The sequence below is a fragment of the Symphodus melops genome (assembly GCF_947650265.1).
Source record: "Symphodus melops genome assembly, chromosome: 9".
Taxonomy (NCBI): Eukaryota; Metazoa; Chordata; class Actinopteri; order Labriformes; family Labridae; genus Symphodus; species Symphodus melops.
In genome coordinates this window covers 16,170,533-16,194,865 of record NC_136699.1, presented here as the reverse complement: position 1 = coordinate 16,194,865, position 24,333 = coordinate 16,170,533, and the positions used below count along the sequence as shown (strand labels likewise).

General features: G+C 40.8%; 3 protein-coding genes across 5 annotated transcripts; all 3 read right to left on the bottom strand.

Moving 5' to 3' along the window:
- Nucleotides 1–9: 9 nt before the first annotated feature.
- Nucleotides 10–11,030, bottom strand: LOC306829881 (SLAIN motif-containing protein-like). The gene is made up of 9 exons (XM_079353084.1): nucleotides 10,685–11,030; nucleotides 9,586–10,253; nucleotides 6,437–6,573; nucleotides 4,737–4,856; nucleotides 3,125–3,265; nucleotides 2,555–2,884; nucleotides 2,270–2,413; nucleotides 1,177–1,447; nucleotides 10–1,032 (listed from the first exon to the last, which is right to left on the bottom strand). Exons 2-9 carry the CDS (start codon nucleotides 10,242–10,244, stop codon nucleotides 978–980), a joined length of 1,857 nt encoding a protein of 618 aa, XP_079209210.1. The 5' UTR covers nucleotides 10,245–10,253; nucleotides 10,685–11,030; the 3' UTR covers nucleotides 10–977.
- Nucleotides 11,031–13,196: 2,166 nt separating this feature from the next.
- Nucleotides 13,197–18,626, bottom strand: LOC306829476 (solute carrier family 25 member 53-like). 2 transcript variants are annotated; one of them, XM_079352523.1, is made up of 4 exons: nucleotides 18,444–18,626; nucleotides 17,485–18,218; nucleotides 14,369–14,486; nucleotides 13,197–13,627 (listed from the first exon to the last, which is right to left on the bottom strand). In XM_079352523.1, the coding sequence occupies exons 2-3, from the start codon at nucleotides 18,209–18,211 to the stop codon at nucleotides 14,443–14,445; spliced, it is 771 nt and encodes a 256-aa protein (XP_079208649.1). In that variant the 5' UTR covers nucleotides 18,212–18,218; nucleotides 18,444–18,626; the 3' UTR covers nucleotides 13,197–13,627; nucleotides 14,369–14,442. The 2 variants fall into 2 exon arrangements, with proteins under 2 accessions (XP_079208649.1, XP_079208648.1); XM_079352522.1 differs by lacking the exons at nucleotides 13,197–13,627; nucleotides 14,369–14,486 and having other exon boundaries at nucleotides 16,635–18,218.
- Nucleotides 18,627–19,194: 568 nt separating this feature from the next.
- Nucleotides 19,195–22,892, bottom strand: prps1b (phosphoribosyl pyrophosphate synthetase 1B). Of its 2 annotated transcripts, none has more exons than XM_079352085.1 (7): nucleotides 22,597–22,892; nucleotides 21,996–22,185; nucleotides 21,438–21,536; nucleotides 21,080–21,204; nucleotides 20,770–20,943; nucleotides 20,495–20,654; nucleotides 19,195–20,329 (listed from the first exon to the last, which is right to left on the bottom strand). In XM_079352085.1, exons 1-7 carry the CDS (start codon nucleotides 22,716–22,718, stop codon nucleotides 20,237–20,239), a joined length of 963 nt encoding a protein of 320 aa, XP_079208211.1. In that variant the 5' UTR covers nucleotides 22,719–22,892; the 3' UTR covers nucleotides 19,195–20,236. The 2 variants fall into 2 exon arrangements, with proteins under 2 accessions (XP_079208211.1, XP_079208212.1); XM_079352086.1 differs by having other exon boundaries at nucleotides 22,002–22,185; nucleotides 22,597–22,890.
- Nucleotides 22,893–24,333: the final 1,441 nt, after the last annotated feature.

Sequence of the window (24,333 nt, the reverse complement as noted above, 5' to 3'; positions counted from 1 at the left end):
ACTGCAATACAGTTTCAGAGTAGACTTTAATATTAATTTTCTCAACAGCATTTCATTTTCAGAGGCACTCTGCATCAGGGTGCATAGCTGTCTAAGGCAGTGGCCTTCGTGCATAAACATTTTCTTTTTTACAGTGGTATGCAAAAGCAAACACTTGAAACCACCACTAGATATGCAGTAGAAATGCCTGGAAAATACAGTACCATTACAACAGCGTTCATGAATCAAGATTACTTCTGGAATTAGAAAGAGTGCTGCAGCTGAAAACGCACCTTGGCACAAACCATTGTTTTGTTTTTTTTGTATTATTTATAAGGGCAGTGTGGTTTACAGGAGTTGCATTGGTGTGTATTCAAATAGCAAAGCACAAATACATCACAGACCTTAAGAAAATGTCACTATGGATCAATCCAACATTCATAAATTCACACATCATTTGGGACACGGGGATTTGTCGTATTGTAGTTATTGTAAAGATGGATAGGCTGAAATGTTAACGTAACAAAACTAAGCATGCAGCACTTAGCACCTTCATCTAGTTGTAATTCACAATGGGAAAAAAGGAACAAACCAAGAATATCTTCATTTAAATTGTCTTCATATCATTTACATCAAACAGAACAGTACTACAACCCTTGATATTCCAGGGTTTTCTCACAATCACCATAGAAAAATAAGCAAAATTGACAAACAAATCTTCTGGAAGCTCTCAATTGGTCCAACACGAGTGGAGTGTGCACATGTGCTGTCTTGTCCGCCTACACATCCTGTCGTCTCTGTGTGGGTTGACAATATTTCATGCGAAGGGAAGAGATGAGTTTCAAGTACGAATCCAGTGCAGCCCAGTGTTCCAGTTTGAAATAGGGGACCAAAAGGTTGTACGACACATTTGTGAGTCTTTCTGTACTAAAAGAGGTAAGGTGGGGAGAGGTCAGGTGTGGGTTGAAGCAGTGAACTTCCTTCATCACAGGCCAGACTCAGTAACAGCCGTCTTTCCAGGATTCATCTGAGAGTTTGGTCATTCCCAAAGACCTATTGATGAAACAGGAAGATATAGTTTCCTCTCACAGGGGATTCCAAAAAATCCAAATGTGCTGAATTGAATGATTTCAGACAAGTAGAAAATATTAAAATGAACATTTCCCTACTATTTAACATGACCATTTAGGGGCTCACCTCCTTGTAGGCTGTGAAAGTTTACTCCTGGTGGATGCTGATGATGCAGCCTGTCCTCGGCCCACCGCAGGTCTCCCAGTGGAGGCCCTTCCAGGTATATAGGCTGACCCAGGGGACTGGACCCTGCGACCCCTTTCTGCAGGCGGTGCTTGAACAACTGGCAAACCTCTGGAGGCCTGACGACCGGCTGCCATGGGAGTGACAGCTTTAACTGGAGCCCGCAGGGAGAGAGGGGACTGACCATTGCTTCGCAGCCGACTACCAGCCATCCCTGAAGTGGAAGAAATGCCAAGCGGTAAAACAGAAGACAACTGTGAACATCAGATAACTCCAGTTGTGGCTTGTAGGAGTTAAGGGGGGAACCTGTGAGGTGGCAGTAGTGGATTACTGCAAAGGAATGGAGTCGTCATGTAGCAGGTTAGTAAAAGGAGAGTTACCGATGCAACATCTGGGATAAATCAGGGAAGATATATGGTTAGGAAAGAAGCAGGGCAACATGTGGGGTTGGTCAGAATTAGACCGTCAGAGTTAGATCAATACCCCTGTTACAATGGTGATATTTTTTCGAATTTTATGGAAGACAGTAGCAGTATAAAAACTTACCTACTCCCTGTAAAAAGAAAATATGGATTTTTGAATCTTTGCACAATGACATTTACATAATACCTGTTATGGTTGTTTGCTTGTTTATTGTGGGTGAAATTTGCTTATGAATAAAGAGCACACAATATAGAGTGGTCTGTATTTTTCTAAAGGCGTACAGTGAAGTTTTGCAGTATACATTGTTTTACTTGTTAAGCATGCATCCTTAATAACTCACTAACATGCAGAATACATTTCCCTGACACCCGAAACTACGTTTTCTGGTTCGTTGCTGTCCTCTGCAAACCTGTGGAATTCTGAGTGAGTGTCATGTCACTCGATGTAAGCTTAATCTGTGCTTAAACATCTTCCCAATTACCTGCTGTAGACATGGAGAGGTTAGGAGGTGGGAGGATAACTGTGAGAATTCAATGGGCTGATTGCAGGGGGAAAAAAAGCATGTGTCATATCAGAGGAATGGTGCAGACCAGGTGAAGTGGGTAGGGGTTACCTGTGGAGGGGGAGTGTGGAAGGCGGGACATGCGGTTGCCAGAGCTCTGGAGGTTAGCCTCCATGCTGCGGCTGTTTCTGACTGCTTCCAGGGAACGTAGGCTGGTGCGGGGGGCCAAATTAGGCATGCTGTGCCTCAACTCCTCTGGAACCACACATACAGACGGATTTAGCCACATGATGATGTGTGTTTTTAACAGCCTAGACTCAAACAAGAGTCTCTGCCGTGGTCACTCTGATCTTGATTGAAGGTATGAAAGCTGAGTCATGGATTGTCATAGCCTACCCTCACTCTTAGCAAATTTCAGCAGCTCTGCACTCGGGCCCTGGAGAGATCTTCTGGGTGTTCTTGTGCGTGGTGCAGCGAGTCTGCTGTTGTATTCCTGACCGTGATTGGAGGTGGAGGGAGACAGGCACCTGGGTGAGCCTAAGGGCGAAGGGGTAAAGCGATGTCGTCGCTGGGGCATGGAGCAGAACTCGTCCTCTTCGTCCTCCAGGCTGTAACTGTCAAACTCCTGATCGCTGTACGTGCCACCTCGCCGCAAGGACTGCAGGGAGGCTGTCGAGCTGCGGCGTGACACAGACGCTGAGCTGGAAGCATAATCCTGCCTCAGACCTGATGACAAAAACATTAAGTTAAAAAAAACCATGCAAATGCAGGCACATCCAAATATACACTAGGTACAAAAAAATTTAAAGTTGCATCGTGTTAAAATACTTGTTTTTACACTAATAGTTGTTGTTAGTTCAGGCGTTTTACTTATCAGCTTTCATTACTAGTCATATATTTTTTAGAATTTAGGCACATACTCGTTTAAAATGTCCAGATAATCAGTTGTACTACATCTTTACTCACTTTCTTCCTGCAGACGAGCCATAATCTGGACATCAGTGAGGTCCTGCAGCTTGTAGCCCATCGAGATGGAGTCATCTGACGTGCTGAGCTCGCTGTCTATAGAGGACTGCGAGCTCAGCGCTGACTGCATGCTAGTGACACCTGTAAACACAGAGTGAAATCCCCGTTATAACATGCACATGTCCCTACATTACACACAGTTCCTGCGAGTCCATTTGTGATGCAGAGAATTATCTTCAAATCTAAAAAACAAACGAACAAAAAAACCCCAGAGCTAAAAGAATGGTCAAGTTGACCAAAACAAGCCAGAGTGGATTGTGAGGCCAAAGTAAAGCACTGTCTTGACCAATAGGCTCTTTTCACACCATATAATTAGCTTGACAAACATTAGGACATCACCTCTGTGTTGATGACCTGTCTCACGGGAAAAACTCCCAACAAAGCATGTTTGCTATCCCATATCAGGATACATTCAGGTTAACGTTGAACATTTACTTGCTGAGTCTGTGTTTTATATCCGTTATAAGAATGAGTACATCAATAGTTGAGAAGTTCTAATGTGGGAAATGTTTGTGTTAAAATCATATTTGCTATATTTAGAAATCACTGCCCAGCAGCACATGTCTAGAAAAAGAGCTGTCTGTTGACAGTGCAGCAGAGCTGTATGCAAAGTCACCCTTCAAGGCATGTCTGTCTGATACAAGCCCAAACTCTTCGACTGATACAAACGAGAAATGACTCAATCAACCAGGGGCATTTGGTTATGTAAAAAGTCCAGCATTAGATAGAGTCATCACCCACAAGCAATGCATTTACAAGTACATGCAAAGAACTGTTACATATAGGGTTTTCACTACAACATTAGCATTGCCGGTCTGTACACAGGGAAGTGGACCAATGTGAGGTACACCAAAAAAAAAAAAAAGGAAAGTAACCAAAAACCAACACAAGGTTAGATCACCAGCATTGTACGTTTTTTTTTAAATTTTAGTTTCTTCAACATAGCTAAGCATTGTGAAACGTCTTGAAAACACATGGTTTCTGATGCCCTACATTCAGAATGTCACATGCTGTACTTTATTGATGACCAAAAGTCCAAATATGGTAAGTGTGAAAGGGTGTTTTATATCTGCAAGGCACATATTGTTTCCACTCATGTGAAAACTAAAAAAGCAGATCAAGTCAAGAGAAGCTAACAAGCTGGAGATTACATCTGTGACTTGTCTTGATGAATCTATAAATGGATGGAAGAAAAACTTGAGGGACGCAGTTTGTGGTGTCAAAAAATCAGCCACCTATGTCGTGCATGCCGCCTCCAAATACACACTGTCTCCCTTTTCGAATAAAGTATTCTTTTTGGATAAAGAGTTTGTTGCTTTTAAGGGGTGAACATTAAAGCACAGCATATGCATCAGATGTTTCTCATGGTTAAACATGCAGGACTGCCATTTGGGACTTCACAAAATGACCATTCAGATCCCCAAGAGGTCACATTGTTGATGCACTGGTGCACACACATTAGTTGACCCACATCGTTATTATAACTGACGTCAGCCCCACTGTCGTGTTGAGCAGAAAAAGAGGAGCGCAGTGTGTTAATGTCATGCCATACCTGAGCTGCCACAGGTTAGTAGGGTTTTGTTAGTTGATTTGTGGTACCCAGGAGAGATCAGGCCTGATGCTGAGCCTCCCTCTGCTGACGGGCTACTGTACATGTTCCTCCATCGAGACGCTGCAGGGAACAGGAGAGGAGAGAAAGGATGTTCTCAGAGAAGAATGTACACACCTCAAAAGAGATGACAAATGGCAAAGAGACATGAAGAGGAGAGGATCAAACTAAATTACATCAATGGCCCCTTTTTGGGCACACAAAGGCAACAACAGATGCAGAGCGGCGAGTTGTGGTCAAACTGCCTTTTCGGGCGGCTCCTTTGTTTTATGAAGGTGTGGCAGCACAAAGTGCAAAAGGGCAGGGTGAATGGAGATACCCGGACGTGGCGATTCATAAATAACTGGTCTCACTGCTGTACAACAATGAGCCGAATAAAAGGAGAATTAACATGTCCGGGTTGTTGTTGGAATATTAAAACAGGACGTCACTTAAATGTGAACTATTCCACAATGTATAGCTAGAAACAGATGGTGAAGGCCTAAACAGTTGCACTTTATATGACCATAACATCCAACTTTATTTTGACTGCATTTCACATAAAGAAATGTCAACATATCTGAAAGCCATGGAACTTGATCATATTTAGAAAAACAAAGCCCAAGGCTGTGTTCCTCCGGCTTTATGAGCGCTGGTAGTTTTGTGTGTTTGGCATACAGAGGAGAGTTAGAACAAACCAAAGTGATGTGTGGAGATGTGTGTGTGTGTGATTATATTGCAGCAGCAGGAAGTCATTTGCACGTGATTTACATCAAGGTAAACACAGTGGACAGAAACTTTTGTCAGTGCAGAGCTGCTTTCTACAACCCATTCTTTAAGAGTAAGTCAAATGACACCCGTCTACTTGTTGATGTTATTTTCAAGCAAGAGTTATACAGTCAACAATTCAATGGTCTGCATATTGCTTGCAGTCTCAGTGTGAAAAACGTTGGTGTTAAGATTCTGCAGTTTGCAGGAAGTCAGAGTTTTGGGGGCGGGATGAATAATATTTGATCTGTCGGATCAGACACAAACGTCTGTCCACACATGGGAGGCATATACGCACCTTGTACACATCACTCTGCCTTTGTCACACAGAACTGTGCACATACAAAGAGGAGGGGAGCAGTAAATAAGAGCACAGCGGCACGATTCACAGCAGGCATTAAGACTCTGTCCCTGTGGCACCGACACGTGGTTCAAAGATCTTCAGATACAAGAAAATGTTCTATTTCTAAAAGGGGGGCTGTTGATTTTTAGCATTTGAGTTTGTGTGAAAGATTGTTAATCTTTCAAATGGAAAGAATAGAAATGTTTATCAAATATTTGGCCTGGGATATTTTAAAGCGTCTCATGTAAAAATGAATGTATTTGCAAATTTAGTGCAGTGGTTCTTAACTGATGGGAGGGAACCAAAAGGTGAGTCGTGGGGCCATTTTCAGTGGGTTGCAAATGTGTGTTTGGAAGAAGTCAAAAGTGTCTAAAGTCTATGAAATGCTTTTTAAACACAATTTTTCTTGAAATAAATCTGATTGGTTGATACATATCAAAAATTTAGCTGACAATTTTTCATAAATAAGTTGGTGTGGGCGTCCCGAGGCCATACTAGTTGAGAACCACTGACTTAGCGCTATATAAATAAAGTAGACTTGACCAGTGCATACATTGGTCCAAGCGGCTGATAAGGGTCCGACAAGCCATTTCCGTCTCTGGACTGCGCTGGTCGAGAGCCTGCCGGCACCACTTCAATGGAGACTCTGGGCCTTGATCTGCCACTTGCTTTTTTGGTGACACATACAACCTGTAGGTGGGGAAAGAAAAACAAACGTTAATCTGGGAAACGAGGGGAACTAGTCAAACGGATTGGAAGAGCGATAAAGGTTTCGGGGAAACTGAGGTTGGGTGACTGCAGCTCAGGGCTCAAGCCTAATCTACTTTTTGTTAAACGCTCAAGTCAAAGGCGTCGCTGGCTGCAGAGCAAAAGATTGAAATAAATACAAGCTAAAGATTAGTGTGGACTACTGGCCTCAAAAGGTATGTGTCCAATAGTTTTGAGTGAATTCTGAATTCTTTTGAGTTCTGAATGTTTCTCCATGTTGTAAATAATAGGCATGACTGAGCATGGGTGGCACTAGCGCCCAGCAACTAAATGGTTAGCAGCTTAGCGCCACACAAACAAGCAGGCTGTTTAAACACTTTAAAGAATGATATCAGATCAAACAGTGTGATCAATGCACCGTTTAACATCCACGTCACAGGATGAGCCTGCTGCACTATGACTGCCGGGTTAAATACTCTTCTACAGCTGCTTCATGATCTACTTTATATATGCAATAATCATTTTGTATGGAAATGATTGCTATCCTAGTCAGTATCAGAATTTAAAAATTGCCGCATATTAACTTGCCCAGCTGTAAACCCTGCCATCAAATCTACCTGGTGGGTTTTTGTTCAGCCACACAATTGACTTTGTGTTTCCAAATCCAACTCGGAGATGTGTTGAATATTGAGTTGCTGCTGAGCTTTGAACGGGTGACCACATGGGCCGATCCTTTTCAGTTGCAATCACAAAAGACCCTGACTGACCGGTTCTGTACCAAATCAAACGCAAATCATCCTCCCATTGGGCAAACACAAAAGGACCCACTTCCCACTGAAAAGGGCAACAATACAGGGAGCAAAATTCAGGTCGCACATCCGTCCATGGAGCAAAGCTTTCCCGTGTGTGTGTGTGTGTGTGTGTGAATGAGAGAGAGAGAGAGAGAGAGAGAGAGAGAGAGACTAATTCTTTCATACACAAACCCTGCGTTTGATGTGGAATAATGACGTGCGTTCTGCTTGAGGCTGATCCGTTCACACGTGAGTTTCGGTCACAAGTTTTTCACCGGGCTGTTGCCACTCACGCAAGACACAGGCCTGCATCGGCAGCTCCAGTAAAACCAAACCTAACCAGTAACCATACCAAACCAATCAGAAATCTACAGTCTGTGGCAAAGGAATCTGCTGGTTTCAAAAGCAGTCTCCCTGCAATATTTACACTCAAGTCATGAGGGGGAAAAAAAACGGTGTAACCTCCTGGTTTGGTTTGTAAATATTTGTTCATTGATTTAAAAGATCTGCTCATTTGATATTTCTCACCTGATATCATTGACTTTATTCCCACAATAAAAACTGTTCTAAATTGGTTATTAACTCTCATGTGTGGGACAGATTCAACATCAATATTCATATGGACTTGTACAGTAAATCATTTAAATCCTCCCCATGTTGTGGTAACTAAGGGAATATGTTTCTTCCTTTCAGTTTGAAACCGAGCACCGTCTTACTTCTCAGTCACGAGGAGCTCGACCCAAAAATGACAGATGTCATTCTTTAGTTCTTCCAGTGACTGTGCAGCGTGAGGAGCGTAAATTAGGGTTGAGTCAGTGATTAGAGTGTAATTGGCTTTTTGCTAAGCCACATATCAATAGGTAAACAAAGGGCCAATTTCAGAACGAGGTGGACATTTGTTCTACAGATCTGACTCAATGTTAAAGCTTTAGATATTACCTGCGTCGTCTAGTGACGTCATATTATGATCTTTCTGCTCCTTTTAGTTCTGGGCTTTCTGTCTGTGTGCCATGCAGCTCACACAACAGCGGGGGGGCCCTCCGATCACATGCTGTGAAATCCCACCCAAAGCAGTTTAGCCATGCGGCAGCATCCAGTCCAGAGCAGATCAGATTATGTTGCCGCTGGGATTACTACATGTTTTGGCTATGATAACCTCACAAAGCACATATGGTATGGCTAATGACGGGGAACTGAAACTAAGTCATGAATGGTCTGTCTGTTAAGCTCAGTTACAAAAGTAGGCGTCAGGAACACAACGTGGCTGCTCTGAAAAGTTAAGACATAAACAAAGTAGCTGGACTGACCTCAAAAACAAAACATAGGGTTCGAGTCACAGAACCTCTTTCACATTTGCACTGAATTTATTCTGCCAATTTAATGAGGACAAAAAGTTCAAATTGTTTCTGAACAACCTAACCTAATGCAAAAGTAGCTTTGTTGGTCCTCAGCTCTTTTTGTAGCAAGGCTGAGACAATGCAAACGTATGCCGGCTCAGGCAACATTAATAACAATCATTATTAATATACTAATTCTCTGAAATATCACAGAGCCTGTGCCTGGAGCATTTTTATTCCTCCACTTGTTAAAATAAGAGCTAATTATAGAAACTAGTAATGTTTTTTCCCCCCCTCACAACCTGACAAACAGGTGGTGATCATTCATGCCTGATGCTTCTGCAGGCTGCCTTTTCTTTTTCCGCCTTCGTGACGCGCCTCTGTCTTCTGCTCTACATCTAACGACACGAGTCCTCGTTACGATAAAAGAGTTAGTGATTCGAATTGTTGTTGCAGCTGAACAAGCGCTTAAACAACAGGGATTTTGTAGGCAAGAAAGTAATGCAGTTTCTATCTTGGTCAAAATAAGTCGAACTTTAAATCCAAATAATCGAAAGCTACAGTAAAGCACACAGTCACTGCCCGGAGGAGGAAGTAGCACACTTTAAATCAGAGGTTAAAACATAATCTAATGTGACTCATCCTCTATCCATACACAAGGGAATGGAAAAATGCAAACTTGTGTTGCATCCCTGTAGTTTTTGTTGAGATACATTTTCCCCTGAAGCTAACTCATATGATGCAGAGAGCTCGCTATCTCTCTCGTATCTGAAAATGTGTTACTGCAACAAACTAGTTAGTCTAGTAATGACAGAAAGCACATGTTGGACTGACTAGACAGAAGCAGTACAGATGATGAACCATACCAACTGTCCTCGTCGTCAGCTTCTGCACACTCATCCTCCAAATCTAGGACATCCACCTCATCCAGTGCCGTTTGGTCGACCCCTGAGTCGCTCTCTGCAAGTGTTTCTGACTCATAACTTCCCTGAGAGGGGCTCTCTGGCGTCTGGCTTTGCCCCTGGGACACCCCCCCTCCGTTGCTGCATGTCAAGGTGAGAAATCCCCCACAGGGACCCTGCTTGTCTTCTTCTGCTTCCTCCCCTTCCTCCAGCCTGTTGGCCATGGGCAGGGGGGACATGTCTTCTCCACTGCTGCTGTCCTGTGGCGTCATCAGCTCAAAGTCTGTGCTGCCACTGTGCTCCAATCTGAGGTTGGTGTTGGTGGTCACCACGTCACACGTCTGCGCCTCATTGATATTGACAGCAGCTGGGAGGTTGCCGTTCCCGCTGGAACCTCTGTGGATGACGGTTTTGCTCCCCCTGGTGCGTAGGGTCTCATTCTGGACCTCCAACCTCCGAACTAGCTCCTGCAACTTTCGGACCTCCTCCAACTCCACCCCTGCCAGGTCCTGACCAACCTCCACTTCCTCCTCGCACCCAGGATTGGAGCTCTCCAGGAGGCCTATGGGAGGACTGCCACGGTCGGGTTGTGGGACAACACTGGCACTGTCCGGGACCACCATGCTACTACTCTATCAGAAAGGAGGAAAGCAAACAATAACATGAACACGAGCTCAAGCTTAAAAAAGGCACTGCAAGCAAACTCTGGTTATTTTAACACTTTATGGGCTCTATCTTCAGCACTACCTACATTAAATGCATGACTACAGTAAAGTGAGTCGACTTCCATAAAAAAGCTTTTGTTTGTGGTCTGGTGAGGCAGTTTACACCATTGATGTGCTGTTCTGCAAACAAACAGGCACTTGTGTTTACATGGCGCCGATCAATCTGCTTTCTCCTCGAAACGTCACAAGAACGAAGCTACCAAGGATGCTGCACACACGCACATTTGCCTCAAAGACTGTGAGCCCGAAGCAGCTTTTATTTCCGTATTTCCAACTCATACGTGTACATTAGGACATAGTTAGCCTAGTTAGCATGCCATCGGTGAAACCAACCGTACCGGCGAGAGAGCCGTGTTGTCCCAGTTGTCCCAGCCGAGATGATGACTGGGGTCGCCCGCCTCCAAAGAGCTTAAACTCCACCGGGGATCGCTAACCACATGAATGAAGCAGCTAATTACAAACTCCCTTGAACTGCCTGGTCCGAAGCTTGATCGTGATTGTCGAAGCAGTCCGGTTAAGTCTCATTTAGCTAGTCCATATTCCCCTTGTTGCCGGAGCAGCATCGTCGTCAGCGTTCATTACTGCTAACTAGCTTGTTGATGGACTTTAGTTAGGCCAATGAGCAGAGCTGCAGCAACACTTGCCCCTCCCCCCTGCGAGTTATCTCCCGTGGACTGTTTTTTTCTCTGTCTTTTAGCGCCTCCCTTAGGCGAGACAAGGTAATGCAACAACATCTCTTTGTATTCTATGCTGTGGCCATTGGGTGCCGCTGTTTGCATAATTTGAGGCAATTAAAGTGTAAACCCCAACACGATACATCTTTTGTCCTGAACGACGAATAACCAGTGATCCTTTTAAGATAACCCAAGTAGCCTACTAGAAATTCATCATTTACTCCACTGTACTGCTGGACAAATTGAAATCTCCTCTATATATTTGAATAACTTTCTGTGTGAGCTATTCAATTCTCCAAAAGACAGAGAAATAAAAAACAGATTTCTACTTGTAATAGGCCTATAATGATAATAATTTAAAAAAGATTGATAAAACTATTATTTTTAAAGATTTGGTTTGGGGTTGAAATTATTCTATCTGTAAAGGGACTTAGAAATAGCTGTTCAACAGCTTCTTGTCACACATGTATTTGACTTCAATTTGTCAGTTCATCCAAAACTAAGTAAGACCTATAGTGAAACTACTAACACATGAAACTACTAACAAATAATTTGAAAAAAACTTAACAATGTAATTTATCAATGCAATAAAATATACATGGTTTTAACACTCCCAATTTGCATAAATCCAAGAGCACTGTGACTTAAATTGGCTTTTTTTATAGTGTTGTTTACTACCATGTATCTGTCTTATTCTGTGCAGAAGGTGCAGTGTGATGTTTTTATATCCCTGTTTTTGTTGGATGAGGTAAAAAAAAACCTGTATAACTAGTTTGCGAGAAACAAGTTGACACAGAGCACAACATGCAATAAAAACACAGGTAGAAAGTAACAAGGCATATCCTGGTCAAATAAAATGCTGTACCATAAATCACTCAAAAGTGTTTTGTTTTGTTTTCTGTATACTGTAATTTTAAGGTTGCTTGCTGTACACAAATCACAAGTCTATGACTTCCTCCTGCCATTACTCATGTCCTAAAATATTTTTAATTTTCTTGCAACTAAGTCGGTTGTCAGAGCAGAGAACAGCATACACCTGATAGATCATTTTCAAGGAACAAATTGCATACCATTTATTTCTGCAGATTCACATAAAGTGTGGACCTTCATAATCTTAGTATCTACTCCACCCAAAGACCACATGAAGTATCTACTCTCAAGCTCCTACATGTGGCTGTAAGCAGGTTTCAACAGGCTGTTATGGGATAAATTACAGATTTCTTTTCTCAGAGTTTATTGAGCAATCCACATGCTTAGTGGGAGGGAAGAAAAGGTTCTCAGCCAATAGTCCATGCTGCATCTTTAAAGGGTCTCCTAAGCAGCCTCATACTCAAAAGGCACACAGATGTAGCAAACAGTAGCTTGGAATGTAACATATATGCATCAGAAAAATTAATATGTTTAATGAAATCTCATATATGGAAAGTGAAAACTACACCACCTGTAGCACATCCACTCCCTTTTGTTCAGCAGGCTTAGACCTGTTGTAAGGTGGGAGGTTTCACAATGTGGGTCATTCACTAAACTTCTTTAACTGCCATTAATATGTATGTTATGAGCAGCCAAGGCACACAAACCATGTGTTCTCAAAGAGAAATCGCAGCCCTGTTGCTTAAAACAAGAAAATATGTGGACATTCAAACAATCTTCTACATAATAAATTCTAGAAATTCAATTATACAACTGTACATTATAATTATTTTGGAAGGTGAAACACGTCGTTTGTTTGAATATGTAAATAAATGAAAAGGAGAAGTATTTCAATGCTCATGTGTGCTGAATCTTTTCATTTGCTTATTCACACTTATTCACTAAATGGGCTTAATTTCCTTAATTTTTGTGTTAACCAAGTAACTATGAGATAAAACACATTAGTGTTCATCTTTTTGCTGGTATCAGGTAAATAGGTTCATATTTTAAGTATTCAATGGAAAACAGTTAATGAATTTGACATAACTTAAATTCATGTACTTAGTTTTCAAACCAAATAACCAACAATGTTACAGCTTATCTGAGTTTTAATAATTGAGCCTTGCAGCTGAGCTCATAATTGTTTCACTATCAGGTTAAAATATCCTGGATTATGTCCAGTTTAAATAAAAAATCTTCTTCCTTATAAAATCTTTCATGGTATAGTGTATATAATATATCAATGATGACTTTGCAACTCAAAAAAAACTTTTTTCATACATTTTATTAAAAGTTAATATCCTTTTATGGGTTTATTTTCAGAACATGTTGCGTATGGCACAAATTACATAGTTATGGTTTTGCTAATAATGCAGTTGTTTACCTTCAATTTATAAAATGATTTTCTTTTATTTTGATCCATGACCCTTCCAAATCAATGTTTTAAACTGCTCAGCCCACTGCATAGCAAAAGAAAAAAAAATATCACCAATTGGAAGAGTTTTTAATTATAGACATTTTTTTCCCCCAAACACTGTACACTGTTTTTAAATAAAAAAGGGCGGCACTGAAAACAGAGGAAGAAGTGTAGATGATGGTCAGCATTCTTGTAACAGCCCAGGAACTAAGAGCAGTTTTGGCCATTGGCATTGGCATTGGCATTGGCATTGGCATTGGCATTCTTCTCCAGTTCAATCTCTGTAGAATCAAAAGACAGGAAGACAGAAAGAGATAGATAGAAATGATGTAATACATTTTTATTGAGGCAGGAGACCAAAAAGCAGTTCTGAATTCTGGACAAAAAGCAAACAGCCCCGTATTAAATCACTTTTATCCCAAGTTAATTTATTATAAATGGCTACTCTAATGCCATACCACAGAAAAAATCTAAACTCTGCAACAGGCTCAGAGTTTTGTTAGTGTTTAAAGTCACTGTACTGAAAATAATACAGCAATATCGATCTGCTGTAAATGTATCCTAACATAAGCTTCTGGCCAAAACCAGGCCAAGTAAAGCTGTGGACATAACTAGTGCTGGAGAGACATACTTCTGTAGAATGCCAAGGGTGTTAAATCACCAACATAAAGACTTGTTAGTCTGGATAAAGAGCAAGAATGAGTCAAGAGAGATCTGATCTGAAGATTTCTTGATCTGTAAGGCCATTGTTCCTGTTGCTTCATGTTAGAGCACATCAAGAGAAAAGTTATCTCAATAAAGTTTAGCTCAAAGTAGAACAAGGACAAGCACTGCGGTATCTGGGCGTGTACCTATGAGTAATCACTAACACAATGTTTGCTTTTTCCTTTAATTATGACAGTAATGTAGGTTTTTTTAATGATGTAGAACAAACATCTGAGAAAAGACAATCCTTGACTGATACAAAAATATATATATATTTTGTGTTATAAGCACATTCCTTTTCCCTCTGAAACACTTACCCTGCTGAGTAGGGAGTGTATTTTTTTCAGTTGTGCTACATTTTCTCAATTTTTTCTTTTCATAATTCTCCACCTCAGTTTTGAGTTCGATGTTTTTGTCTGCCATTTTCGAAGATTTCTAATGGAGAAAGAAAGAGAGTACGTTTAAGCATAACCTTTCTTAACACAATCAAAATACAGGATTCAAAAATCACACACAAGGGATTTAAAAGATTGCATGTGAAAGAAATAACATGTGACCAAACAGGACTGGGCTGCACCAATAAACTTCAGCTCATGATTAATTCACACATACAGTATCACCCTCTGCAAAGCAATGAAATATTTCTAAATAGGACAATTAGACAGTAGTTTACGGAGTGAACTGTTAACTTGCATGAACTGAAATGGCATATAACCGAAGTATTGCACAATACATGGGAATAATAACACTATACTTAATATATTTGCTTTAGGTAGGCTTACGTTTCTATCTGAACGATTAAGACAGTCCAAAGTATTTACCTGGTGAACGGATGCGCTGTGGCGATGTTTTACAGGTATACTGCTGTAGAGTGCGTCTGTGTAATCTGTGTTAAATCCAGAGGTTTAAATAGAGACAACACGCCCTTTAACACGCCAACATGGACTCGGATGCTCTGTCTCTCATTGGCTCCTTAAACTCCGAGAAAGCATTTCAATTGGACACGCGTATAACTGACTTCCCTGAATTTCACAAGCAGCTCAGTAATTATAGCCGCACGACCAGAGTCGTCTCTCCTAATTCATAATTACAGTAGTTCCTCCCATGACATCCGTGGACAGTGCAACCACTGACAATGTGTGTTCTCAACCGGGAATCACAGCCCTGTTGTTTGAAGCAAGAAAAACGTGGGAACATCCCAACCGTCTTTCATATAACACACATTCAACAAATAAAACTATACTGTAAATTAGTATCATTTGAAAATCACCATTGACTATAACCTGAGTTTTTGTGAATGCGAAGCACGTTGTTTGTTTGAATGCGCAAATAAATGAAAAGGAGAAGTAATTCCGCGCTCGTGTGCGAAATCTTCTCATTTGCTGCCAGGATGAAGTTTCTAGTCGTCAACTGCAACAACATTTAGGGCTGTGATGCGCTCAGGGAATCTACTTTATCGTCCTCACTAGTTCAAAGTTTAAAGAACAGTGCCCCCTAGTGGCTTTATTATGGCATGACATGTTTATAAGTTGTTTCTTTTTATTAGTTATGAGCAAATTACTTGTCAAGAAAACACAGAAATGAAGGAAAGTGCACGTTTAGTCACAGTAATCAGCTTTATTATTGTATGCAGTATTCCATTGGCATCCCAGGTTTGATGAGAAGTAGACACGCGAATAGATAAATTATTGTATCACAATGATAAATAAAAAAAATATATATTTTAATATCATGCATGTATATGCACATCTATGCTGACATACAAGTACCTCACATTAATTTACGAGCAGATCTTTGCCCAGGACCTTTTTGCTGTATGGCAAGCGTGCTGACCAGAGTCCCACATTATTTGTTCAACTAATTTATCTCTATTTATCACATACAGACATATAAATAACATCTTGTTAGTATACTTTGAACATGCACTGAACAGCTCATTTAGCCACTTGGAGGACTTCCAGGGATTTAATATTGCACTTGAAAGTGGGGAAATTCACATTATGTCCATTCAACTGGTAGCAGAGGCTGATAAAGGGCTCCAGCCCATTTTAATTACAGATCTCCCTTTAGCCATAAAACGGATTTGTTTAATCAAACATGACTGGGAGAGTAAATAACCGTCAAAACTAGATCAAAACCACTCATTCAAATTACAATAAGTACATCCAAACATCACAGAGCGGCATTAGACATAATGAGCAATATAAAAAAAAAGCTAAATGCTGCTGCATAGGGGAGAATCGTGTTCATTATTTATTTCAATTATGACCAGTTTGAACTAAAATGGCTAATACTTCAACCAGTGCAAAAAGAAGGGAGATGTGCTCAAGTCTACAGCAGCTAGTCTGAGATAATGTGGACACAGTTGTTAAAAACCTCAAAACTCTGTTTTCTATCTTTTGACTGACCTTGCTTTAAGAAGGGAGGAGAAATACCTCCAAAAAAAACTTTACCAGAAGATTAAAAAAAAAAAAATAGAAGTGAACAATCGTGAGTTGTGTTTAGAGACAGAAGTGTTGTCATACTCTCTGCCACGTTAATGAAGGTTACCGTCCCAAAAAAAATGTTCTCTCTTTTTATCTTAATACTTGTGTTCGCAGTAGATAATATAGATAAGCCACAGTAGATAATATTCAACCTTTTTACTGGGTGAGCAGTGATTGCATGTATAGTATGTGCTGATGAAGTGTGTGGAATAACATCAGAGGACTTATCCTTTTAGAATACAAAAAAAAAGGCACCTGTGATTTACCAGTATCTTATGAGCATCATTCCAAGTCCTGATAGAAGTGCTTTTAACATATTCCTGCAATCTGACTTCTAAAACTGGCAGTGTTAGTTGGTTTGAACCAGGCAGAGGTGCTTTTTCACCAGAGACGTCTGTCATGATATAGCACAAAAATATAACTATTGTGCAGACTGGCTCACTGACAGGATGCTTTAACGGAACAGAGCCTTTGGTGAAGTTTGAGGAGAAACTGAGATTTTTCCTACCAGGATATGTCAGATGGGAAAAAGGCACATTGGGTATGGCACCTGCAAAAAGGATCACCTTGTGCATTGATAAATGTGGTATAGGGAGCAATGTTTACCAGCACATTGAGAGTAAGAAATTGTAAGTTAAGCAAGAGAAACAAGTGAATGATTCTTTAAAAATGAAAATCCACTTGTGAATCAATTTTTAAACATTTAAAATAGCCACATCATCTCTTGAAGTTAATTATCAAAAACAAAATAAAAAAATAACAAAACCACATATTTTTAACAGTATCTGGTCAGCCTGAAAGTCTCTGTTGTCGTTCATAAATAGCATTAGCTATTCCCCATGTGACGCATGATCTCAGAATAACAAGAGAACCTCCTCGATACAGCAGTGCTACACTCTGCTGCCGAGATGTCCACAACATCCTCCAACATGCTAAGACCCCTTTACCTTCCCCTGGGACCACCTGTGCCTGCATGTTTGCCACCAGGACAAACAGTGGGTAGAGGGCGAGGCTGATCGCCATGGAGGGCATGGCCCCTGAGATGAAGGAGGAGATCATTGGAGGGACACCCTGTCCCTTCAAGACAGCGTCTATAGGACCCTTCAGGCCGAAGTAGAGGGAACTGCCCAGAGCGTTGCGGGCAGTGATAGGCAGGAAGGCTCTGTAGAGCCCCATAGTGAGTTTCTCTGACTTCAGCCTCATAAGGACACTCTTCATGGTGGGCACATGACGGTCATTTAGGCCATTTTGCAACACATTCTGGACACGCTCAAAAGGGGTAAAAACCATTGCTTCCACAATACCTGCTCCAAAACCAGCCAGAGCAGACAGGGCAGAGGCAGAGATGGCATTTTGGGATGACAGGGAGAGCTGATGGAGGAGGTTTTCCTGGAGGCCAAAGAGCAGTGTACCATTAAGTGTTTTCATCAGCAAAGGAGGGACCACTCCCCTGTAGAGCTTTACTGGACCCTCTTTGTAGAGCTGTGCCACTGCAAGGTGAACTGGGGTGTTGTGGAGTTGTTGACGGAAAATTGTTTTATAGACAGGGAAGACAACAAGGGCGGGGAGGGTTGATACCAAGTTGGAGATCCCTCCATGCAGAAAGGCTTGCAAAGGAGCCCTGGAGCCTCCAGGACCCTTCTCATCAAGGGTTTTGTCATGACTTCCTGCCATCCTTGAGCTGAGAAAAATTGGAACAAAGTAAATAATTTCTTTCTTGCCCTGATACAGAGCAGTTGCATGAGTGGGAAATGATACTTGTAGAAACAGAAACGAAACAGTCGCACGTTTCAATTCGACTGTAACTGAAAGTACAACAATAATTATGGAAGGATGCAAAGAAAATGAAATAAAAGGTAAATAACGTGGACAATAATCTGTGATCACAGGTTTAAATTGCACTCACCAAGGCAGTAAAACTGTAGAAAACGTTATTCTTGATGTGCAATATCCGCTAAAAAATTTTTTATCGTTTCGACATAACGGCGTTGAAACGTCTGTTTTTCTGTCGAAACGCAGTTTCTGCAGTCTGTGGATATTCTTCAAGCTACAATGTGAACACGTTTTTCAGACGTTTCACACAAAAACGGACAATCATAACGTTTATTGACCGACCGGAGATGCGTTATGGTGGCAGGATAAGAGAAAGCGCTGAATGAATCGGAGCTTGTCCCGCCTCTTCTGGAATAGCGATTGGTTGAAACTAAAGCTCTGGTTGAGATGTTCTGTCTCTCAAGTCAGTGATTGGTTCCTGTGTCTATCAGTCAAAGTCTTTCTTTTACCGGAACATGAACTGCTTCACGAGAAAGGCCCATAGGTATATATAAAGGCCTACCACCTGTTCATAGCCTGCAGTTACAGCAAAGCACTTCAAGTCATTATACATTAAGGAAAGTTATTTTTGAGAAAGCTTTTTTTTTAACTTCATATTTCTTTAACATATAAAAAGACAGTTGTAAACTCTAATTAGTAGAAGTATTTCTTTATTCTTCTCTACACACATTTTGCAAAGTGAAATAAACTAATGTATTACACACTTCCTGTTACATGTGCTAATTAAAGCAATATCTTGGGTGTATGGATATTGAGGGCATATATATTTTATTAAAATAGGCAAAAGGCTTATGTTTGAAAAAAAAAAAAAACAAGTACTAGAATTAAGATTGCACTCATTTAATTTGATTAGTAACGCATCATCAAATGATTGGTGCATTGACCCTACTGAAAAAGTAAACATGGAGGCTTGAAATGTACACATTGATGACAAAACCTTCCTCCAACACATTTAAAAACACAGGAGAAAAAAAAAAGCACAAAAAAAGCAGGTGAACATTTCTGAAGGAAGCTCCAGCCTGCAGAGACCCCAAACTAAAAACCCCACAGCTTCTATAAAGACAGACCTTCAAAGGAGAACCATACAGGGTGAACCCTGGACACCGGGCAAACTCCACTCAAAGGAGGGCACCTCAAGAGTTGACAGGAACACTCCCAAAACATTTTCTACATTCTGATGGACACATCTAAATTCTTCATTAATAAACAATAATAATAAACAGGAGTGAGGAGAAACTGAGAGTGGAGGAAGAATGTGTATCATTTCAGACTGTTGAGGCACTCTCGGTTGAGTGGAGCTTCAGTGGCACTGTAAAGTAGTTCAATACACATTCACTTCATTATTTGTAATCTCTGAAACAGCAAGAAATACAAGAGCAACACTGAAAAACTACACCTGTAACAAATGTTTGACTAACTGTAACAAAAAGCACTGTGACAGCTTTATATGGCAGGTGCTTCTCCTGACCACTGGAACCTGCCGGGAAAATGTTTAGAAGCTCCTAGACAACAGGTTGAACTGACTCCTGGAGAGACGAGATGGTCAGGAGAAACTCTGATATACATTTTATGAAATGTGAGACAAAGTTCACAGTGGATAAACACTTATTTATCCAAATACAATAAATATGCTGGCCTAAATAGGTAGATTGCGGTTGCTTTGGTGCCCTTGACATGGACACTGCGGAGAGGGAGAGGGGCTCACATGAATGGGGTCAGCGGTAGTAACAGACATGACGGTTCTTTCTTTTTTTCTCATGGCTAGTAAAAAGAACCTTGTTTGTTAATGGTTGCGTATTTGGTGGGGAATTCCCTATTCTCTTATTTGGCGTAACAGCAGGAAGTAGATGCATGACACTTTTTTTGTTACAAGGGGACGTGACTGAACAGATACGACACAGACTCGCCGTTGTGAGTTCTACGGATGGCCTCTGCAAGGATCATGGAGATGTCTATAACCTGGAGAGAGAAACAGGGATGTTGTGAATATATAGAAGAAAAAACAGTGACTATGTCCAAGTACTTTACCATAAAGAAAATCCATCCTCATAAGTTATTTTGGCACAATGTTTTTTTAATCAACAGTAAATAAATAAAAGGGATGAATAAAGTATTGAACCTCACCTGTATTTTGGGACAATGCTTCATCTTCTCCTCCTGAGGGATTGTATTGGTGACCACCACGGCCTCAAAGCATGCATTGTTTATCCGTGATATAGCAGGGCCAGAGAAGATGCCATGGGTTAGGATTGCATACACCTTGGTTGCACCTGCAGAAATAAGTCTAAGGGAGAGAAATAGTACGTTGACATCTCCACATGATTGTGATATACGTATGTGGTTGAAGTACTTCGTTTCGCTCGCAAGTTCCCCGTTTATATAAAACTAAAGAGGCTCACTTGTCAGCAGCATGGCAGATTGTGCCACATGTATCCGCCATGTCATCTACAAGTATGGCAACCCGATCCGTGACATCTCCAACAAGAACCATGCGGTCCACCTCATTTGCTTTTTTCCTCTCTTTGTGGATAAGAGCAAAGTCCACATTCAGCCTGTCTGCTATTGAAGTGACCCTGCAATAGACAATACATTTTCATTGATTTTACGCTAGCACTTTCACTCCAAAGTTTATTACACACTAATCCAAACAGTATGTGGGAGTTTGTTTGGAGTTATGGGTAGAGTACTATATCAAGACAGTGGCATAACCTTTTTGCTCCTCCAGCATCAGGTGAGACAATGGTGCAATTTTTCCACTCTGGTATGTTCTCTTTGATCCATTTAAGTACAGCTGGCTCTGCATACAAGTTGTCAACAGGGATATCAAAGAATCCCTGTAAAAAGATAAGAAGAAGATGTAAGGACAAAGCAGTTCAACATAAACTACTGGCTTTCAGGACCAAAAAAAAGGCTCATCTCCCTTTGTCCTGTCTGTGTAAATTGAAGGCTATAACATAAGATTGCGATTTAGCTTTAAAAAAAAGGCATATAGTATTTGAAACTACAATTAAAAGATAAACCACAGGCATTGTAATTGGCAGAATAGATGTACTTTTGTGCTGCTCACCTGTATCTGTGAGGCATGCAAATCCATGGTAATGATATGGTCTGCGCCTGACACAGACAACATGTTGGCCACCAGCTTGGCAGAGATAGGTGCACGGCTCTGAAATGAAAGCAGATCTCTTCAGTCACATGGACTGATTGAAGAGGCAAGCATGGCTTGTTTCTAATAATAACATTTAGCCATTGGCTTAGCTCATAGACAACTTTTCATTTCCATAAGTTAAAACAGTCCAAAGAACTCAATTTCAAAGTAACTTAGTCCAACTGTTACAGCACTTTAAACATTTATTGTTCTTGTATGAAGTGCAAAATTCTATCCATGCAAAAAGACTGAAATTCTGTGGTGAGAGTAAACAACATGCAAATAGCCAAACAAGTAAGAATGACAGGGAAACAGCCAACACGTAAAGCATATAGGATGAAAGACGGAAAAGCAAACAAGAAGGAAAACGCAAATATGCCTCGTCAAGTGTTTACTGATGGAGATGGCCACAGGCTTCTTGTCATGATGCTTGATGGCAAATGGCATGACAGAAGTAATAAGACAGATATCTCTCACCCCCACCTTGTCCTTCTTGTCTTGACGGGCATATGGGAAGCAGGGGATGACAGCTGTGACCCTGGAGGCCGAAGCAATCTTACAGGCATTGATCATGATCAGCAGCTCCATCAAATTGTCATTGATCTCCCCACAGCCACTCTGCACGATGTAAACATCTTCCCCACGTACACTCTCTCCTATCTCCACGCTGCAAGAAGAGAGGAGCGAAAAGACAAACAGCACTTAGTGTCATGAAGGTAACACAGCATAGCAGCCAGGAGATAGATGAGGGAGAGTAAACATGTTAATGAGAGTTAAACCACAGCGTGCTGAGTCACATAATGTGTCACTTCGTAATGTTTCGACGTAATAAGTTCAGTTGATTTATAAACGGAAGAAGGCTTTGTTGTTAAGGATGTTCAGGCTGTAAGTAAGCGTGAATATCTCAGGCATGCGTAAACTACAATTCCCTAACAACATTGCGCGACACATTTACAGTGACACAACATTTCCAGCCACATACATGTTGCTAAGCTACAACATTTGCGTGCTAGTTACTGTCACACCACTACTGGTTGTTGCTAGCTGCTTCTCGTAGTCAGACAAAAACACAACTCACCATGTTTCTTGGTTGCTGAATTTCTTAGTGACAACCTTTCCCAGCTCGAGACCAAGTCGGTCTGCTATTTTCTGCGACAGGTCCGGATGTGAACTACCACTGAATATTTTGATATTCGGCATTTTGTTGCGGTCCAGGGCGTCGATCAATTCGAGCGGGCTACGCCAGCGGGCAGTAATAAACACGCAGGTATCAAAGAAACAACTGGAAATCGTTCAACAGTTGATGAGCAGCTCGCGCTGGGCTACAGTGTATTCCCTACCTATCCACCATTATGTCCCACACATGTCGCGAGCGGGTTTTCCTCCTGAGGTTGCGCGCACGCTTTTACATACGTCCTCCTGACGTACTGACGTAAACTGCGTACAGGAGCTAAAGCCATGTGCGCGTGAGCGAGCAAGGGATCCATATTTAAATGCTCTTGAATGAGTAAGCCAACATATTTAAATTGAAAGAGCGCAAAGTAAGTAAACACATAATTGTACAGATACACCAATTAAAAGCTGACTCGTGAGCTGATGTTGTTCATTTTATTGCCAGAAAAAAAATCTAAATTGAAAACACCGATATTGATGTTAAACTGGCAAACTTTTCTGATATGTTTAGGGCACTGCTGTGTATGTGTAGGCTATGAAACAGTTGATGTTAATTTGATCTAAAGTTTTTGGTTAATGTCCTAATCAGCCCTTCTCTAATCGCAATTCAGGTAATGAACTGCACTTTCCCCTTTGTATTAAAGCAATATTTGTTATTTAGGTAAAATCTCCTGGAATATGTCTGGCATCGTGAGAGATGACATGCCGGATTAATGCACCATTATGCCTCACCAAAATGCAGAAAAAAATTAAGTAAATGTTGTTTTAACATATGCATGTTCACTTTTGTGTTACAATGTAAGGGCATTTTCGTATCCTAGCCATGCCAGAGCCAGCAAAGTGGATTAAAATGACCCTAGATCATCATAAATCTAATATTGGGATACTTAAATATGTGACTTTAGCTTTCTTAACAGTGATGCATTGCTGTGTGTTTATGTTTGACAAGTGTGCAAAACTGTTGTTCATTTCTGTTGCTGTAGTCTTGCAAATTAAGAAAGCGTTATTTTATTGTTTAGGTAGTTCCCTGTATGGTTGTTGGCTAGCTTCAATTTTCTTATTCAAATGCTTAAGAATAAAAATGAAAAACACATAAAACACAACTTTACCTTTCCTAAATGTCAACAACACAAACAAAAATGTGTTAATGGTTATTGTGTCAAGTCAGTGAGGTTTACACTGTTGAGTCAACATTAGTTTTCGCCTGAGGCAACAACAGTATTTAGGATGTGCTGGCAGCTTCAAAAGAAACACTTCATTTATCTTTGACATGAATTATTATTATTTTTAAGTAATTCAAATAGGCACCCTGTCTCTACAACAAGTTAACCACATGTCATCTCCAAATTCTCTGAAAGAGTTTATACAATAAACTTTATTGCTCTTAAAACATGACTTAAGGTTGTACACACACAGAAGACCACAGTGAAAACAAGATCATTGACAGTCAATAAAGACAGAAATGAAAAAGTGCACATAAAGAAACAATGGATTAAGCCATTGCTGGCTCATCATGTGAATGAAACACAGACTAAACCACAGAGTTTAGCAAAGCAACTGAACATGACAGCCACAACAAATGTTCATCATAATGTCAGATGTTCAAGTGCTGATGAGATAATACTGTTTGGATATTTTTGTT